This window comes from Pyrus communis, chromosome 5, assembly GCF_041283825.1.
Source record: "Pyrus communis isolate YQ-2024b chromosome 5, ASM4128382v1, whole genome shotgun sequence".
Taxonomy (NCBI): domain Eukaryota; kingdom Viridiplantae; phylum Streptophyta; class Magnoliopsida; order Rosales; family Rosaceae; genus Pyrus; species Pyrus communis.
Window position 1 is genome coordinate 2600959 of NC_142569.1, and position 19148 is coordinate 2620106.

General features: G+C 38.9%; 4 protein-coding genes across 5 annotated transcripts; 2 read left to right on the forward strand and 2 right to left on the reverse strand.

The window, feature by feature from the left end:
• LOC137726755 (DNA ligase-like protein) lies at positions 1-2322 on the forward strand. The gene is made up of 8 exons (XM_068465713.2): positions 1-228; positions 334-423; positions 822-881; positions 1024-1063; positions 1152-1245; positions 1633-1692; positions 1779-1870; positions 1954-2322. The coding sequence occupies exons 1-8, from the start codon at positions 137-139 to the stop codon at positions 2038-2040; spliced, it is 615 nt and encodes a 204-aa protein (XP_068321814.2). The 5' UTR covers positions 1-136; the 3' UTR covers positions 2041-2322.
• Positions 2215-4571, reverse strand: LOC137726756 (protein LOL2). Of its 2 annotated transcripts, none has more exons than XM_088693746.1 (4): positions 4392-4571; positions 3704-3805; positions 2896-3005; positions 2215-2545 (listed from the first exon to the last, which is right to left on the reverse strand). In XM_088693746.1, the coding sequence occupies exons 1-4, from the start codon at positions 4468-4470 to the stop codon at positions 2474-2476; spliced, it is 363 nt and encodes a 120-aa protein (XP_088549872.1). In that variant the 5' UTR covers positions 4471-4571; the 3' UTR covers positions 2215-2473. The 2 variants fall into 2 exon arrangements, with proteins under 2 accessions (XP_088549872.1, XP_068321815.2); XM_068465714.2 differs by having other exon boundaries at positions 3704-3811; positions 4392-4557.
• A 769-nt stretch (positions 4572-5340) lies between these two features.
• On the reverse strand, positions 5341-12323 carry LOC137725255 (DNA-directed RNA polymerase II subunit RPB2). The gene is made up of 23 exons (XM_068463884.2): positions 11826-12323; positions 11086-11307; positions 10705-10995; positions 10407-10604; positions 10169-10320; positions 9971-10091; positions 9840-9884; positions 9531-9741; positions 9243-9319; positions 9039-9146; positions 8839-8955; positions 8414-8569; positions 8230-8334; positions 7999-8124; positions 7835-7912; positions 7644-7739; positions 7405-7520; positions 7251-7320; positions 7114-7167; positions 6875-7021; positions 6479-6778; positions 5966-6388; positions 5341-5835 (listed from the first exon to the last, which is right to left on the reverse strand). The coding sequence occupies exons 1-23, from the start codon at positions 12072-12074 to the stop codon at positions 5716-5718; spliced, it is 3582 nt and encodes a 1193-aa protein (XP_068319985.2). The 5' UTR covers positions 12075-12323; the 3' UTR covers positions 5341-5715.
• A 3488-nt stretch (positions 12324-15811) lies between these two features.
• On the forward strand, positions 15812-17036 carry LOC137725125 (CASP-like protein 1C2). Its single transcript, XM_068463714.2, has 3 exons — positions 15812-16084; positions 16317-16419; positions 16766-17036. The coding sequence occupies exons 1-3, from the start codon at positions 15930-15932 to the stop codon at positions 17000-17002; spliced, it is 495 nt and encodes a 164-aa protein (XP_068319815.2). The 5' UTR covers positions 15812-15929; the 3' UTR covers positions 17003-17036.
• The last annotated feature ends 2112 nt before the right edge of the window (positions 17037-19148 follow it).

Consider the following 19148-nt stretch of genomic DNA (forward strand, 5'->3'; position numbering starts at 1 on the left):
CACAACTTTCCCATTCAGAAATTCGAAATATCCAGAAACAGTCCCAAATTTGAAAGCGCGGGAATCTCACTCGGTGACTCAAACGACCTTCTTCAACCTCCAAGCCACAATCCTCAAGCTCCAAACCCTAACAACAATGTCGACCGCCAAAGCAAGCAACAAGAAGCGCAGGACCGACCCGGAGATCGCCAAATCGGACCACCTCGATCTCGACCTCGACCTCTCCAAGTGCGTCTTTCCGATTAATCGATTCTTCTCTTTTCATTTTTCAATTTTTTGCTTTACGATTTGTGGATGAAAGTGTGCGGTTCTGAATACGGTGGAATTTTGCAGTGATATCAAAGGAATCATGTCAGCGATTCATCAGATCCGAGAGAAGGCTCACAAGGACGGTCTGAAGAAGAACGAAGAGACGATTTCGAGGTGAGTCGAATCGTTTCGGTCCGATCAGGTTTCGTTATCGCTTAAATTGGAAGCTTGCGATTTTTGTAATTGATGCTGATTTGTGTTTGTTCCTCCCCTTCGAATTTTCCATTTCGTAAACAAATTGCAGTATATAAATTGATGAAAATTCTGATAACTGACAGAGATTGCTTGCTTGTTTTATTGAACGCGTTCGTTCTGATCCGATTTACGATCTGAATTTGTAATGCTACTATTTAAGATGATTAATCATTAATTAATTTACTGTCGATGTTTGGTACATATAAAATTTGAATCAACATAAATGAGTAAGAAATCAGGAATTAGGTTTTGTTAATACATTCTGTTTTCGTTCTCTGTTACTTCGAATTTGTATCGTTACTCTGCTTGCGTGACAGTGTGGCAGCTGAGGTCAGGTCTGCCATTGATGAGCTCAAGTCCAAACTCGAAAAGGATAGGTAACCAAAATTTCGAAGAAACGCCAGCTTAAGCTACTACATGCTTGTCCCTTTGCATCAATAGTTTCTTCAGTCTTTGCATTGATAGTTTCTTCGCAACAAGTGAACTAATCAGGTACATTTTGTTTTCTTTACGTGTTAGGCAAAGTTTCGCTAAATCCCTCTCGAAGAGCTCAAAAGAGGTATGTTGAAAACAATGGATGATCCGGCAAAGAAATTTGAATTCGCAGTTGTTTTAACTCTGATTAATGTTTGTTTTTATGCAAGCAGTGTGACAATTGCTTGAAGACTGAAGCTGCAAAGTTCCAAGCACTTCATGAAAAGTTCTGCAAGGACCAAGCAAGCCATCTGCAGGCCTTGAAAGGTAGTTCCTTGTAGTTCAAGTCTTCACTCCTTTCATCGAATTTCTCTTCGTGCTTTAAATTCAGCAACATAGATAATCTGGCTACAGTAATTGAGAGAGAGAGGTGCTCGACTATGTTAACTATCAGAAACTGGCACATTTTTTGGGTTCATGGATAGGAGGTCTACTTTACACGTAGTTCCCTAGTCCGCCTCCGTTTTCCAGTAACTTAAGAACATACCCGAGCTGCAGTAATCCGCGGATAGACCCTCGACACTGTTAAGCATTGTTCTCTTTTGCTAAAGAAATGTTTTTGTTGAACTGCGTTCGAAAGAAATGGGAGATACAACAATGCAAATGACTGCTGCTGGTCTTTCTTTTTACTAACCGGGGAAGTTTGTTCGACAGGAGTTATTTCGACATATGAAGAAGAGAAGGAAAGGCTCTGCACACGATACGAACAATTGAGTACGCAAAAAAAAAAAAAAAAACTCTCTTACTCGTAACCGTAGGATAGGAATCGGATAACTAATGTTCTGATGGGTTGATGTCAGGGAAGAGAGAAAGGAGTATGATTTCTGAGCATGAGAAAGCTTGCGCTGATAAAATTAACAAACTGGAAGAGTCATTGAAAAAGAAGAAGCAGGTACTCTCTCTCTCTCTCTCTCTCTCTCTCTCTCTGCAAACCAGTCTCAAAACCAGATTTATTCATGTGTTTGCAACACACAGGACGACAGAACTTTCAGCGTTCTGAGAAAGTCTCTTGGTTCAATTTTGGACAATGGTTCCGACGAGGACATCCCGGCTGATGATTGAAGATTACTTCAGACTCGAAAAGGGCAGTGCTACAAATATTCAGCTGTTAAATCTCCATTAACCCGAGGTATTACGTTCACTGATACTTTCGATATGATATAAGCCGTAGGTGTAAGGTTTCTTTTCTCAGTTTCACTATGTTAGTGAACCAAAATTGATGTTAATGCCCGTTAGTATCGTTATACTGTAATTCCCCATGACTTTCAAGAATGCTTAGTCCGAAACAGTTTAGCAAGGCACGACAATTTAACTTCATATACAGTTTCAAATAATTACCTGCTACATGTGAAAAATCGATCACAAATTAATTTTGGAGAAGAGTTCCGGTGTAAGCTCTTCGTTCTTCCCTAATCCATGCAACAGCAATATAACGCGTTGTACCGCCAAGCTTCAGATGCTAGTTACATTTTGTAGACTGCCTCGCATAAGCAGTTTAGTCAACAGGATTTGGAGGAGTTGGTGATTGCCCCTGTTGGACGGACCATGGAGGGCGCTTGTTGTGTTCCTACAAAGAAACGATTCACATCCATCACACATACGAAACACAAGCAATTGCATTCTGATCTACTTGCAATAACTATACGAATGACAGACTACATAATTCGAAAGTGCTTTTCTTGTTCTCCCTCGTAACAATACTATTGACTACTACAAAGGAAACAACACCATGAAGGTACAACTGATAGAAAATAACCTTCCTCGTCATATCGTACCTAATGTGAAGTCTACAAATCCATAGTTTAGGAAAATCGTCTTTCGTGTGACTATCCCTGAATATTATTCCGAATGCTAGCCTCTTGCAAGTGATATTCACATATGTAACGTTATTTTTTTCCATGTAAATTGTTTACTTACCCCAACTTCTGTCACAAAATGGCACGAGGAACACCTAACGGAAGGCGCTCCATACGGGTACATCAGCAACACTGCACAGCTACCACATTTAACTTGTCCAACCTGATGAGCTGATAGAAGAAGAATCCGTTAGATTTTGCCAATTTGCCATCACGACGGCAAATCACCAAACATCTTACATTTGCAGAAGAGAAAATGACACTTTACTACACAGACAATAGGCTCGAAGGCTCTGGTAACTCAAACTTATCAAATCTACAAGAGAAGCAATAGAATTATAAATTACTCGCAATTCAACGATGAGGAGTGTACGGGAAGAAAGACAAATTTAGTTCTCATAAGCGTATTGCACTTGAAGCTAGTTTTAACAACTCAAGTCCGTGACTCAATTTTAATACCATCGGGGTTTTTCGCTTAGAATCAAGTATGGCACACTGCTTGTGGTTTGTGGAAATCGCGGTTTAGGGTTCAAGGTTTAGGCATAACGCATTTTATTAGAAAAAGATTTCATTGTATGGCACAACTACGTAAAACTATGACTGAGGCACTGCAGGGCTCAATCAACTCAAAAGATCCGATCAACTTTGTCAGAGTACATCGCGAATTTTTCATATTTGAGGTTGGTTTAGATCGAGCTTTAGCTTCTCTTTCCCAATTTACATTGTTTCCATATATTTTTGCGCTACGTATAGAAAATCATCATAAATTATAGTAAAGTAAGAACAAAGAGGAGGGAATGAAACAGAGAATCTTAACTTGTTAGGTGCACACAAAGTATCTAAGTGAAAGAGGAAGAGAGAAGAACCACCTTCAAGCACGAAGTTGACGGTCTGACAGCACGAGCACTCGACATGTCTGGCTCCTCGAGGATACTTCAGCAGCCGGCGGCAAGAACCACAAACCATTTGAGCTATTTCTACATCACAATTACACAACTCACCAGGTGAGAAAACCTTGCACTATTTTTACTTCATCTCAAAAGGAAATCAAGGGCTCCAAACAACATTCTTCTCCGGAATCCAATAATCCACATTCTGTCATTCATTTCCAATTAAATTACCCAAATTATTCACTTTCCATTTTCGCATTAGAAATTAGAGACTTTTGAAACAAATGCCAGGTGGGTTACTCTTTTTTTTGTCGACACAAGCGATATTCTACCTTAAACAACTAAAATGCGGGGTGAGGATGATTCGAACTCGAGTGAGTGTACAAGGAAGCACGTACGCTCTAGCCAATGTAGCTACGCCCACGTGTGCGACTTGATGGGTAAAATTTAAAAGTGAACCCAACCCAGTTACAGTTGCTAAATGCAAACCATAATCACATATATCAATAAAAATAAAGTGAATAATTAAAATAGAAGAATACAAAAATATTCTCTAAGAAAAAGAAAAACCCAACTGACACGAAACGCAGATAGAAACGGAGTCTCTGATGTAATAAGTTGTTTGTTATTAGGGGGTTATAAAATGGAGGGAGGCTGACTGACTCACCGGAAGGCGGTGATGGCTGCGCGGCGGTGGATTGGAGCTCCGGCTGCGGCGCTTCGTCTACCTCCACTTTGCTCTCCATCCTCCACCACCTCCTCCTCTGTGCCTTTCTCTTGCTGTCGCTTTGCACAAACGGCGGGTTGCAGAAAACGACTTTGGAGTTGGACGCCTCGTGATACGGTGTCGTTTTAGGGGCCAACGTTAAGCGAAATGCTGACCTGGCATTAAGATGTAGATTTTGTTGCCGGATTTTGGGCAAAGGGATACTGGATCCCTTTCTTCTAATCCATAAAATTAAGAATTCCGTGTCATTGAACTTTGATCCAACGACTACAAACAAGGGGTTCCTTTAAAGTTATATTAATTATAGTCATTGAATAAAAATCCAACGGCCCACATTGTTTGATCAGGAGGATCCTCTCCTTGGGCTTAGAAGCGGATCCAAGCCATGTCTTATACTACCACGTTTCGTTAACTAGACTAAAAGAGTCATTCGTTTCGTCAACTCAACCACCACGTGGTGGCGCTAGTGATTGAGGACGAGTCCCATCCTGTATTCCGTACAAACATGTCTTAAGTTTAATTCTTAGTATTGGTGAACTACACAATAATGGCCAAGAAAAGCTGAAATGCCTATCCACCAACTGGTCCCCTTTTTAAGTGAAAATAAAAACTCATCCTCCCTATCTTATATTACCCTATTCCGTCAACTAGACTAGTAGAGACATTAGTTTTTCTGACATTGAAGAGTCCCTATTTGCCCAAGTTCAAAGTTTTCAACTTGTCTTGCAAATTTCAGATGAGACTTTTAAAGTAAATTCTCACTTATATCAAACATAAAAACATCTTAATGAAAGAGCAATCCCGATTATAATCCGATTATAATAAGGATTATAATCGTTGACAATGATTAAGAAAAGATTAAGAAGAAAAAGGCGAGGCAACCGCGACGTACCAATGAACTCAGATATATTTAAGGATGATGTCATACATGTATTTACTTAATGATAGCGTAACTACAGGAAAATACAATTATTTCCAGCTCTCCAGCTTAAAACGAGACGAAAACAAAACTTTCATCACAATATGGTTTGAACCGATTCCAAAAACAGAGACATTCGACTCCGATGAAAATGCATCTACTAATTCCGATTATCTTGTTCCAAACCCGCCCAACAGGAACCGATGAACCTTCTGATTCGCCTTCAACCTCTTGAAACTCCAGGGGTGTATCTATTGTTATCGCGGTAAAGCCTATTAACTTCGTGCTTGTTTAGACGAGAACTCAGAAAACAAAGAACATGTTGTGTTTCAGCAATCAACTATATCAGGCTCCTTTCTTCTTTTGGTTTTTGGCAGGCTTGATGTCCTTTGTGAGCATTCTTGGCGCTATGGCCATCGACATTAGCTCTTGGAAAAGCAGCTTGCAAGCATAAGGAATGTAAACCTAGACAAACATAAGATAAGCAGCGGATAGCATTAACCTCTCACCGATCAGAGCAATATTACGACTCTAGGCATGAATTCATGTACCGTATGAGAGAGAGCGAGAGAGAGAGAGAGAGAGATTGATTTACCTGAACAATGTCGGTTTTGTTCTTGCAACCCCTGCACTCAAACGAATTCTTCTTGAGATTTGCAATAGCTATTAACCCACAACGCTCACAGACATGAACCCTATATGCATCACTCTGGTCAAACAATCTTTCTTTCAGAAAGTGAGCAGCACCATGGGCAATCATGCAATCTCGTTCCATTTCCCCGAAGCGTAGACCACCATCACGAGATCGTCCCTCAGCTGGCTGCCTTGTGAGGATCTGCACTGGACCCCGTCCACGTGAATGGATCTTATCGTCGACCATATGCTTCAGTCTCTGGTAGTATGTGGGGCCAAGGAATATCATAGCACTGAGCCGCCTGCCCGTGTGACCGTTATACATGGTCTCGAATCCACGCATTTGATACCCACAACTGTGAAGAGCTTTACTGATATTGTCCACCTAACAAAGAAGATAATAAGATATAGGAATTTCCAGGAAAAACAAAACCAACTAAAGACACATTTCAATTCATGAGGAAGTGCAACTCACCGTGACATCTGTAAAAGGTGTAGCATCTCCTTCCTTTCCCATATGAGCTGCAACCTTCCCCATAATACACTCAATGAGCTGACCAATTGTCATCCGAGAAGGAATAGCATGCGGGTTCACGATTATATCGGGGGTCACCCCTTCCACAGTCCATGGCATGTCTTCCTGGGTATAAGTCATACCCACCGTCCCCTTCTGTCCATGCCTGCTACTAAATTTATCACCAATTTGAGGTATTCTGACAGACCTCACCCGTACTTTAACAAACCGCAACCCATCAGCATTGGTCGTCAGTAGAACCTACAAACACAGAGTAAATGTCAGTCTTGTGATAAGAAGACAGTAGATCTGCAAGCAGTGGCGGCGGGGAGGGGGTGGGAGTGAAATACAACGAACCTGATCAACTATGCCGGTTTCACTGTGGCGCAAACTTATGCTGTGGTCACGCCGTGTGTAACGCGATGTAGTTTGCCCTGGAGCCTCATCCTGAGCCATGGGTGTAGTCTTTCCTATGATGACATCCTCACCTGAAACCCTAGTTCCCTAATAAGGTAATATCAAAGAAAATTAGTTCATCTTTATTTCAGATATAGTATGACAAAAAATCGTAGTAAGACAAATATACATATACTTACAGGAGGAGCAAGACCATCATCATCCAATTTGTCATAAGAACCATGTCGCATACCCTGTAAACTCAAACCTTAGCATAGCGTCCAATACTACATGAGTGGCACCATTAAAAACATAAGCTAGAAGTTAAAATTCTCACCATAGTATTTGCTCTGTCAGGACGCCCAAAATCCTCTTTGACAAGGGTCCCCATCTTTTTCTCCTCATCCCTGTGACAGGAAAAACTCATCGATGCAACAATGTAGGAAAACAAAATGATTTGTTTTCAAAATAGCTGTTACAGATAAACTGACCTATAGGATCGGAAGAATAGTGACCGGAAGAATCCACGGTCCACAGAGGATTGATTCATAATGACAGAATCTTCCTGGTTATAACCAGAATAACAGGAGATGGCAACAATAGCATTCTGATGTAGAATAGAAGACAGAAAATGTTCATCATCAGACTTTAGTTAGAGAGAGAGAGAGAAGCATATCATCTGAAGTGGAGAGACAGAGAGAGGCATAGTAAAACAAAGTTAAATACTTACGATGCCAGCAGGAAGCTGCCTGAAGTGGAGATGCTCCATGGCTCTTGTGGTGACAAGAGGTTTCTGAGGGTAGTATAAAACATATGCCAATGTATCCTGAGTGAAGCAACAAGAAGATTGTCATTAATCAACTGTAACATTCAACAGTAGAAGATAAAATACTTGATTACAATGTGGGAACCAAGTCATACCATTCGGAACTGATAATTGGTGACATAAATCCCCATAGCTTGCTTTCCCATAGCAGATTGATATGTATTACGTGGAGACTGATCACAACAATAGCTAATAAATAGATGGAATAATAACTTATAGCATAAACAACACATTAAATTCACTTGTACGACAAGATCACCTGATTATGATCAGGAAACGGTATAATAGAAGCACAAACACCCAAAATAAGTGATGGGTGGATTTCACAATGAGTATAAGTGTCCGAATATGCCTCCTCAGGATTGAGTCTTGCTTGGACAAGATCCTGCAGACAAATTTTTCCAAATTGAACCATGAATCCCTACAGCTTCTACATGTCCGTTTATAATCCAAATAAAACAAGATGCATTTTTCCAGAAAGAACTCTAACATTAATTGTCATGGAAATCATTGTCGTCTCCTCTTCTTCAGTGTCAATATATTCAATATATCCCTTTGCTACAAGGTCATGCCAACCAGCATCTTCAGGGCTTTCCTGAAAAAAAATATAAGGGTAGATTGATGTAAACATCGGATGTCCCAAGAAGGAAAATAGAAGATTTCAGCTAGCTCACCCTCTGCTGCAATGCATGAATATCTTTCTTCTTTATGAGAAGCCTCTGTTTGTCCACAATGAATAATGGACGACTGCAACGTCCATAGTCAGTATATATCCGCAATTCTTTCAGACGGATATCTCTCACAACCCCAACTTCAGTGTTGACATCAACCTGCACAAGTACAGAGTAATCAGCATCTGTAACGTTTATTGTGACATTTAAACGTGAAAAGTTACCAGTCAGAATATAAGCAAGCGCTATGAAGATTGGGCAGGTAAGAACAAAGCACAAGATGAAAAGGAAAAGAGGAAGAAAATAATGGAGCAATTACCAAACATAGACTCTACTTATAAAGCCAATGTTAGGTTGAGCATTTTTCTTTTGGCACAATATCTACCCAAAATAACAATTTTAAGGAAATAAACAAAAGAGATACTGACCCGTCGCCTTAGCTTTCTCAATGTCCTCACCAACATTTCAGGATCACGATGGATTCCAACCCAACAGCCGTTAACAAAAATTTTTGTAGCTTGGGGTATAACCGCAGGAGAAATTTCCTACAGTCAAGATAAAGATGCTTGTCAAACTAAATAATAAAGAAACCATAAAATCAGAATCCATTAGAACTAATAGAACAAACCTCAAAGTTTTCTGTACCCCATTCTTCCAAAAATTCCAAGATTGGATATGCAGCTGATCCTACGGTTATGTATACCATCAATGCAAGATTCTTTACAAGCCCGCACGCCTGGTATAACAGACAGACATTTAAGTGCCATGTACAGAAAGAAAGGGTTTTTCAAGCAAACTTGCGGACTCAAAACTTTTAAAATGTGATACTCACTTGCCCTTCAGGTGTTTCAGCTGGGCACATCATTCCCCATTGCGAATTATGCAGCTGACGCGGTTTAGCCAATTTCCCTGATAAAAGAAACCTTGGTTCAAAAGAAGGAGCGGTAAATTCTAACAAGCCACAGGTAGCAGTAGCAACAAGATGATTGGGCAAAAATAGACATTAAAAGGTTTTACTTTACATCATAGATGAGTCTTATAACTGCAATCCAGAGACCTTACATTTGAAACATAACTATACAAAACACAGCAGAAGCCAGAAAACAGAAAGTGGTTTTACCTTCACGCCCTATTGGAGAATTCAGTCTTCTCAAGTGTGAGAGGGTGGATGCGTATGTCAAACGATTTAACACCTGCGACACTCCAGCCCTTGTACCAGCTGCATTTGCTTGCCCCCAGTTTCCAGTGGCAAGTGAATATTTAAGGCCACTCGTAATGGTTTTAGCTTTGATGGCAAATTGCAGATTAAGATCCTTTCCATTGTCAACACACTGCAACATGCATTAAATATGTAAGTATAAAACCAAATAAAATAGAAATTTAATAAACAGGGTTCATGTAAAAAAAAATCAGGGTTAATGTAAGCAACCTTCTGTGCATAAGCTCTCACATCCTTGGTCAACTTCCTGAATAGCTGCAATTGCATAAACAGTTCTTTGGTCAACAACACATTGGCAAAAAATTCATATAACCTCTAATTTCCACTAAAAAAAAACTTACATTTCGAAACAAGCCTCCGAGTAAGGGACCAGCAAGATCAAGCCTCTTGTTGCCATAATGATCCCTGTCATCTTCTGGCCTTCGTCCTAGTGCACATAGTAGAAGCCTGTGGACGATATATCTGGAACAAGCACGAATGCATACTTAGTTAACAATTCAAAATCCAACTGGATGCTAATGCATATCATAAAAACCTACCCAAAATAGTAAGCTTTCTTTGTCTCACAAAATTCTCCAACACCAACGTGTGGAAGCATTTCCTTTTGCAGAATCTCTTTCGCATACTTGATTCTCTTGTCTCTACTTACACCAACATTTGCACCTCTCTTTCCAATATAATCTAATGCAACCTGCAGTAGAAAATAGAATATTAAGCCACATGCTAAAAAGAATATGAGAAACTTGTAGACATTAAACCATGAAATAAATAAAGCACCTGTTGATTCTGAATCACAAATGCTTCTTCCAGAGAAGGTCTAAGCAGCTCCATCATTTGAGTATCAGAGAAGTCATAACATATGTGCTCTAGGATGTCTTTATCCGCAACAAACCCGAGAGCCCGGAACACAATAATAATAGGAATTTCACCTTTAATATATGGAAGGGTAGCTTTGATGTACTGTCCCGAAGAACCCTGTGATAACAGAAATGCATACAAACAAGATGAAACAAATAGCAGACACTACATGAACAAAAAAAAAAAAAAAAATTACTGCCACAATCAGTTCCATTACCCCTTTAGAACTAGTCCGAGCAAGCATCCGAACAAACATGGTACTGGGTGGCCTGTTTTGAGACTCCGCCATAGACCTAACTTCAGCCACATAGGCATACTTGTTAGGCTGCCTCTTCTTGAACACATAGACGTGATTGGTGCTCATCTTCTCTTGAGCAATAAGAACCTTTTCACTCCCATTTATAATAAAATATCCACCTTGATCATATGGACACTCTCCCAGCTCAGTTAAATCTTTCTCCGAATTCTGGTACAGCGTGCAATAACTAGACCGAAGCATTATAGGAACCTGATAATATTCAACAAAACAAATTCAACCAAGTTGTTGACTAGCAGTGTTATATTCATCCATCATTACTGAATTAATCACATTACACACCTTCCCAATGAATACTTTGGTGAAATCCTGGGTCTCAGTGAGTTCTTCGCCATCATGTCCTTTCTTTATCATCCTCTTTGAGACATCAACATACAAGGGTGCTGAGTACGTCAGATTTCTAAGTCTTGCAGCTTTGGGAAATAAGGTTGCAGTTTCTCCATCGGATTCGGTCATCATGGGCTTACTCAAATAAATCTGACCAAAGCTAATCTTGCATACAGTCTGCAATCCAACCCAACAGTGTTACAGCTCCAAACAACATAACCATGAAAAATGCTCCAAGTTCTACTATCTTTTCATCCAAATATTCAACTGTGATATAGAAACCCTGGATCCCAATTGCTTGTCCAGCTTTAATTTTTTGCACCAACTATTACCCATAAAATCATCGAAACTACGAAGCTTAAATTCTTTAATAAGACTACTACTTGATCGAAGAAAACAGTATTAAAGGTCCAAACAAACTAACCATGAAAATACTCCAAATTCTACTTCAGTTTCGTAACAAAAACCAACAATCAGAATGGAAACCTAGCTCCCAATTGCTTATAAAATTGTTGTTTCGCGCACCAAGGATTACCCCTAAAACCACGAAAACTACGAAAAGTTTGAATTCGTTAACAACAATACCATTTAATAGAAGACAACCATTGGCAAAACCCGCCCTAAAACCCCCGTTTATTTCCCTAGAGAAAACGCAGGCAATTTCACACCCATAATTTCCCGGGAGGAAACCCTACCTCGGCGAAATCGGGCTGGTGCCCCGGGTTGTGCTGCGACTCGGGCCGAATCTCGATATCGGCCGACTCGTCGACAATCTCCTGCATTGTGTTCTGAATGAATTCGTCGAACGAGTCGAGCTGCTGGCGCACCAAGCCCTTCTCCTCGAAGTAGGCGGAGATGACGGCCCACGCGTCCTCCTGCGTGATTTCATCTTCATCGTCGTCGTCCATGTACTGCTGATCGTCGTACTCGTGCTCCTCCTCCATGATTTACGGCGGAGGATTGGGATTGGAAACCCTAGGTCTAGGTCCGGTGGAATTCTCTGCGTCCGATTGAACGGTGTCGTTTCAAAGTGCGAGCGAAACCCTAGCCGAGCTTTTTCGCTGTCGGGGTTCGGAGGAGTACTGCAGAGTTGAAAAATGAAAGTTTTGACAAATGAAGTGCGCTTTTATTTGGACCATAGGCGGTTCAGTGGGGGACAAAACGACGTAGAGATTTAGGTAAGAGAGAGAAACGACATTGACTCTGATAGTCGATTAGAGATAAATGCTCTCTTTTTTTTCTTTTTTTTTTTTTTTTTTTGGAAACCAAATACCATATCATAAATAGGCCTACGGAGAGGCAAACATAATAACAATACCAAGCAGTGTCAAGGGATAAACCACAACGACCCTTCCACCAAGTAGAGGCGTCACCCCCATCACCACCCTAACCCATTAATGAGGGCAAGGTAATCCGTCATTGTTCAATACATAGACCAACGAAGATGGGGGCCTAACGACCCAAACAACATCACTCATCTCCGAAAAACCAATCGATGCAATCTTGTGAGCCACGCCATTAGCAGACCGTGGCACCCAAGACCATCGGCAATCAAAGAAATCCCCCCCCCCCCCAACTGTTTAACCCGAGCCAGCACCGGGTATGCCTCCCAACTACCCATAGACAGCGAGCTAGAAAGACATTTAATCGCATCCAAGGAGTCCGATTCCAGAATTACATACCTTACACCCAGCTCTGCACCGAGCCTGCACCCGTGCAACAACGCATAAGCCTCCGCTGCTGCAGCAGAAGGAGCAGTAATAGGATGCCGCGCAGCAGCCACGAACTTACTCTCCATGTCCCTCACAATCAATCCAACAAAACCCTTTTTTGATGCTTTGGACCAGCTAGCATCCACATTTATCTTCACAAAAGGGTAGGCCGGAGCGCACCATCTCGTAACTTGAATGCTTTTTTAAGCTAACGCCAAACTAACATTTTCATATTCCACAAAATATATTTTTGGTGAAAACTTTCTTATAATCCATTTCTTAATCTTTTGAGAACGGGTCGCAATAAGCATGTTATTGGTCGAACAGTTCTCCAAAGGTCGAGGTGGAATGAATGAGAGCATGCAACGGCTAAGATAATTTGAGACGAATCAAGATGAATTGTGAACTATGTCTGCAGTTAAACAAAATTTGTTGGATGGTGTAGTCATTCTGCTTGCCAAAATGTCAAGCATGAATTTTTGGCACACCCGCAAGAATTTGAATCATTTTTGTTCTTTTTTGTACATTTTTCTTTTATTTCTCTTACCACTACAACAAACTATCATATTCATGTTCTTCAAAATATATGTTTCTGCACAATTTTTTTTATAATTCGTATTTAAACACTTGCAATCAATGATTTAAAACCTAAATTTAGATATATTTGAATCTTTTTTTATCAAATTTTCTTTTATCTACATCTAAACTACATCTTAATATAACTCTTTTTATCAACCAAAAGAGGGTGAAAGACTGTTTAACAAAACAAAATTTTGCCATTTTTTAAGTCTCACCTATATGTGATTTTTACATCTCTAACTTTTTCTTTAAAAAATTTAAAAAATATACATTTTAACATCTCTATATTTTTCACTTATTTTTTTTACTTTCCGACTTAAATATTCTACTAAATATACACTTGTTGCTCAATAAATTGTAAATCCGTTTCCAAATACACTATATAGATTTTCTTCATGTTCACGGAAAATATTTCGAGAAAACAAAAAATTTGCATTTTTTACAGAAAAACATGGATTAGCACTCATGATTTTCAGTCGGTTTTGCAAATTCGTACATAAATCACCGTTTAATCTATTTATTTTCAACTTTACCTTTACTATGAAGTTTTGAAAATTAAGGTGAGACTTTCCCTTTAGATTCTTGAGTGTAGAACCCCATTTGACAATGTTATGGGCCTCATTACTATATTTTTCAATTATTTTTTTAGTTTTTGGCTTAAATATTATACTAAATATAGATTTGTTGCTCAATAAACCATAAAACTTCTTCCAAATTCTTTAAAAAGTTTAACTTAATGCTTAGGAAAAAAATTGTGAAAATAAAAAATTTGCATTTTTGTCGAGACACATGGTGTTAGGAGGGCTCGACGCACGAAAACCGAGATGGAGTTAGCTCATGCAGAATGAGACAGACCAACTTGTGCCTGGGCTTGCTCCCACGTGCTACAAGAGACGATGGCGTGGGGTCCACCCACGTGCACAGCCAAGAGCCAAATAGCTCATTTTTCCTCCAAGCTAAGCTGTTGGATTTCTAATTGTTTACGTGTGGCGCAATCTAGGGCAACATAACTAATTTTGAAGTTCATCGGTCATGATTATTCTAAAGGTTAAAAATTCAAAAAGATACCCATATTTTATGGGTGGACTTGTACAAAGAAAATTATTGTTCAGAGTAAATAATAAGGACAATTACATTGCCCTTACCCTCTTAAAGCGGGTGAACTTACTCTTTAGATTATGTAGGAAGCTCCTCTTTACTATTGAGTATTTTACTATAAACATGTTAAAAAATTTATTAAAAATTCAAGTGTAACTTGAAAAAATCAAGGGGCATTTAGATCCAGATCCAAAAAAATCAGCTACTTTTGGACTGAATCCAATTAGATGTTCTTACCAATTTAGGTTTAATCGATCTCATCTTATTCCCGTTTTGCCCTTTATATTAAAGAGATTTAAATTCCTATACTTAATCTGATCATTAAGCATAAGATAATCCTATGAATAAGGATTAAAAATCATCATAAATATAAAAAATATATATATATTAATTACTTAATTAGTCAATTTAAGGATAAATTTGGCAAGAGAATAAAAATAAGTTGATGTGTACAATGAGACATTGGACCTAAGTCAATAATCAAGCAAAATTGGACTATACCACATAAAGGCTCACAAAATTGGACTCACATCAAATTTTCCCAAAAATCAAATGCTTCACCATAAAACGGTTATTTTTCTAATTATTTTTAAAATTTTCTACTAAACGTGATAAAAAGGTTTTTAATTATCAAAAATTTGTTTTAATCATTTCAAAAACAATCTCAAACAGACGTGTGACATTTTTTACCTTTGACGAAATTCATGTTACAAACACAATCAACATGATAAGAATTGATCATGTGGTGTGCATGCATGCAATCACACAATATAAGTGGATCATGCTATGAATCACATGATCCCTTAATTTGTAGCATGAGAATACATCTATACATGTTCATACACAAAATCTTCAGAAAATCTTTGCACGTAAAAGGAAGCCACGTCAAAAACTGGAAGGACTCAAAACAGGTTTAGTCGGTGCGGATCCCTTTTTTTGTGTAAATGGCGGATTTGTATACCATATGAATCCAAATTGTGGGATCCTAGAGATTCTCACATTTTAATCATTCATCGTGCGGACAAAAATTATTTGACTTTCTTATTTAAAATTAAACACAAATAATACCTGACGAAAATTGACCGCACAATGTACAATAAACGGCTAGGATGATAGGATCCTCACAAAAGTGAGTCAGGAGAGAAGAATCCTCTTCCGTAAACGGCTAGTCTTGCAGCAGCGCATTATCTTCATACTTTTGTGCAGGTAACCAAACCATTCTTGGTTTAAAGAAATACAAAGAAGACAAGTGCCCCTCCACCTCCCCACCTCCCCACCTCCTATCTGTCCTCCTAACACACTCTCGACATCTACCCTCTTTTGCTCTAAATATACACTTCAGCATTTGGACTTCCCTAGCTTACTTCTTTGTTTTGGTCGTAAAACTGTGTCGTTTAGGTTAACTTCTCCATGACTGAGAACAGGAGGATCTTCACCACTGTGCTGAGGCTGCTGGCCTTGGCTGCGACTGTTTCTGCCACCATAGTTATGGTCACCAGCCACGACTCTACCAACGTCTTGAACTTGACCTTCAAGGCCAAGTACAACCATTCTCCAGCTTTCACGTAAGTTTACTCTTCTAGTTTCTTCAAGTTTGTAACAATTTCGCAAACGTGAGTTAGGTTTGTTAAAAGGCAATATGCATGCTCCCTTGCATCCAAGTTCTATATCGACCTCTCTCTCTCCGTTGATAGTCCTTTTTTTTCCTCGTAATTAATCATCGTCTTAGTGTTCTATATAACTTTTTCTTATCATATTTTGTTTAACTTTTTTGTTTGTTTTAAATCATGGAAAAAGGTACTTTGTGATAGTGGAGGCAATTGTAAGTGGATACAACCTTATAATCCTGCTTCTTTCTTCCAAGGGCTCACTTTGGCGCATGGTTATCATCCTAGATGTGGTAATAATACCATATTTTCCCGTCATTTTAATAGTTTAAGTAAATGTCTTCCTTTTTTAATTCTGAAATAGTTACATGTTTACCAATATGAAATCGGATAAGGAGTTGGATCAAAGATAAGGACTTTGCATGAAACATAAATGCTAAAATGATAGTGTTCTATACCAATCATATACAATGTCATCTGGAAAAGTTTGAACACGTGGCAACACGTGATAGGGTAATAGACATGCATGGGTTGGACACCACTACTTTTGCGTTTTCGTTTCATGTAAGTCTCTCCAGCTCGAGAACCGTCAATCTAATTTCCAACTTAATAGAAACTGAGGGATTAAAATTGGTTCAGGTTGCAGCTCTTCTTCTTACTTCAAGCATGTCAGCTGCCTTGGCGATAGCTCAAGTGGGGAAGAAAGGGAACACTCATGCTGGTTGGCTGCCAATTTGTGGACAGGTCTCCAGGTTTTGCAAACATGTCACTGGAGCTCTTGTTGCTGGCATCCTTGCAGCAATGTTTTACTTTATGCTTAATCTGTTTACCCTTTACAATGTTCTTAATCCTCTATTTATGGTAAAACCTAATTAATTACCATGAGAATTTTTATGGTTAATTTCCTTAATTTTGGTCTTGCTTTCTGCTTAGCTTTTCCCAATACTGTAAAAAGATAGTAAAAATGTAATATTGTACTTGAATAGCAGTTTTTTTTTTTTTTTTTTTAACAAACGATATTATCTATATTAAAGAGAATGACAGTTTGGAATTACGAAAAATTCCTTTTCATGTTTTATTTTTTCATGCTATATATGAAGAAAGATTCAAGGAACTGTGATTATCTGCCACCTCTTTATATATGTTTCTTGATCTCTATTTTTTTTTTTTTGTCAAATGAAATTACTTCCATTAAAAACTAGTACAAGAAAGAGAGATCAAAAGGCCTCCCATAAACAATAGTAGGTAAAGTAAAAGACCTAAGCAAAATGAGAGCTGCAACTCAAGATACGTATGGAGGCTCACACAAACTTAGGCCCGTAAGTAGAAAAAACGGACAAAAAATCCTAATCTAAGTAGCATAAATCAAGTCACTCAGTATTACGGTCTGGTGGTATTCTTCTTCACTTGGAAGTGAGAGATCTTAGATTCGAATCTCGTGGATAGCAAATTCGATATCAAATTAGGCTACCCATTGCGTGGTTTTACTGAACTTTCCCTCCCTCAAAAGTAGCATAAGCCAAAGTGACTTGTCTCACTGTCTAGGGCAAGTGTGATTTTGACGTGTGAAAATTAACATTTGCTCTCAATAACACAAGGGTGATGTTATATACACATTTTTTACCTTGTACACATTTTTTCAATTTTGACCGTTGGATCGAATTAATTAAAGAAAATCAAATGACAGAAATTAACAAAAGGTGTATGGAGGTAAAAAAAAAAAAAAAAGTGTGGATAGCACTGCATAAGGCATTATCATAGGGTCTCTTCTCAACATTTAAAATTTCCGGCATTGAAACCCTCACAAAAAAAGATATAACAGTAGTAAAATTTCTCCGACTATATTTAAATCATCAACAAATCATTTCTTAGGTACATTTATGTCCTTCACAGGGACCTAGATTGTCTGCCCTCCCCAATCCCATACCCTTCTCATCCCCTCTTATTTCTGTGGTCACGGTTAAACAACGGCAATATTTTATATTGATTTTTTTATAGAAATAATAACACAAAAAGCAATCTAAACCCAACATTTTTATTTTCTCATTGCTTTTTGTCTTATTATTTCTATAAAAAAATTCAATATAAAATGTTGACGTGGCTTAACCGTGACTACATAAATAGGAGGGGACGAGAAGGGTATGGGATGAGGAGCGCAGACAATCCAGGACCTTTTGTGAGACTAGGAATAGCCGCTGCAGCTGGAGTCGGAGTCGAAGATATAACGACCGGGAATTGAACTCCGTCGTAAAGCTTTTGCTGTGGGATCGCCACCGATGCCAATGCCAATGCCAATGCTAATGCCATACTGTCTTTCTCTGTTGTTAGCTGCTGCTTAAAGAGTCATTCGGACAGATTTCAATAATTTGCAATCGCTGGTGGTTTATTTAATAGAGATCATGTTAGGTAATACAGTGTATCATCATGTAACATGAGAGAGAAGTTAGTTAGTGTTTCCATACCAGGCAAAAGATTTGTAAAAAGCAACCCTAGCCACCTTGCAGAATGTTGGAATCCCACATCGGTGGGTGAAAAGAAATAATGGGTTTAAATACGATTACCCACTCTAATTAATACCGAAGTTTTTTGTGATAAAACTTTACACTTGACGGATTGGACATGTGGTAAAGTTGGGAACAAAATCGATGTTTAGTGGAGCCCCCTGGCCTGTCAATCTAAAAAAATCTCAACATGGTATTAGAGCCAGATTCAGGTTCATGCAAGTCAACGGGCTTATCACCAAGAAGGAAACAAGCCATGACTTTTAATAGAGAGCCGGCCTCTGGGTTCCATTGAAAACAAGTTTGAACTCTCAACATAAAGCCGACTCTTAGTTTCAATCGTCGGTGTGTGGATCTTCACTTTGCAAACCACTAAATGGAGTTACACGTGGGGGGGGGGGGGGGAGTGTTGGAACACAACGGGTTTAAATATGATTATCCCACTCTAACTAATATCGAGGTCTTTTGTGACGGATTGAGCAAATGGTAAAGTTGGGACAATATCGATGTTGTTAGAGTGG

Coding starts and splice junctions, on each gene's coding strand:
- LOC137726755 (XM_068465713.2), top strand. CDS start 137: ATGTCGACCGCCAAAGCAAGCAACAAGAAGCGCAGGACCGACCCGGAG. Junction 1,246..1,632: donor CCATCTGCAGGCCTTGAAAG/GTAGTTCCTTGT, acceptor TTTGTTCGACAG/GAGTTATTTCGACATATGAA. Junction 1,693..1,778: donor CACACGATACGAACAATTGA/GTACGCAAAAAA, acceptor GGTTGATGTCAG/GGAAGAGAGAAAGGAGTATG.
- LOC137726756 (XM_068465714.2), bottom strand. CDS start 4,470: ATGGAGAGCAAAGTGGAGGTAGACGAAGCGCCGCAGCCGGAGCTCCAA. Junction 3,812..4,391: donor GCAGCCATCACCGCCTTCCG/GTGAGTCAGTCA, acceptor ATTGTGATGTAG/AAATAGCTCAAATGGTTTGT. Junction 2,546..2,895: donor ATTTTGTGACAGAAGTTGGG/GTAAGTAAACAA, acceptor GTTTCTTTGTAG/GAACACAACAAGCGCCCTCC.
- LOC137725255 (XM_068463884.2), bottom strand. CDS start 12,074: ATGGAGGAGGAGCACGAGTACGACGATCAGCAGTACATGGACGACGAC. Junction 9,147..9,242: donor CTGAAACACCTGAAGGGCAA/GTGAGTATCACA, acceptor CTGTTATACCAG/GCGTGCGGGCTTGTAAAGAA. Junction 8,335..8,413: donor TTCATGCATTGCAGCAGAGG/GTGAGCTAGCTG, acceptor ATTTTTTTTCAG/GAAAGCCCTGAAGATGCTGG.
- LOC137725125 (XM_068463714.2), top strand. CDS start 15,930: ATGACTGAGAACAGGAGGATCTTCACCACTGTGCTGAGGCTGCTGGCC. Junction 16,085..16,316: donor AACCATTCTCCAGCTTTCAC/GTAAGTTTACTC, acceptor TCATGGAAAAAG/GTACTTTGTGATAGTGGAGG. Junction 16,420..16,765: donor TGGTTATCATCCTAGATGTG/GTAATAATACCA, acceptor AAATTGGTTCAG/GTTGCAGCTCTTCTTCTTAC.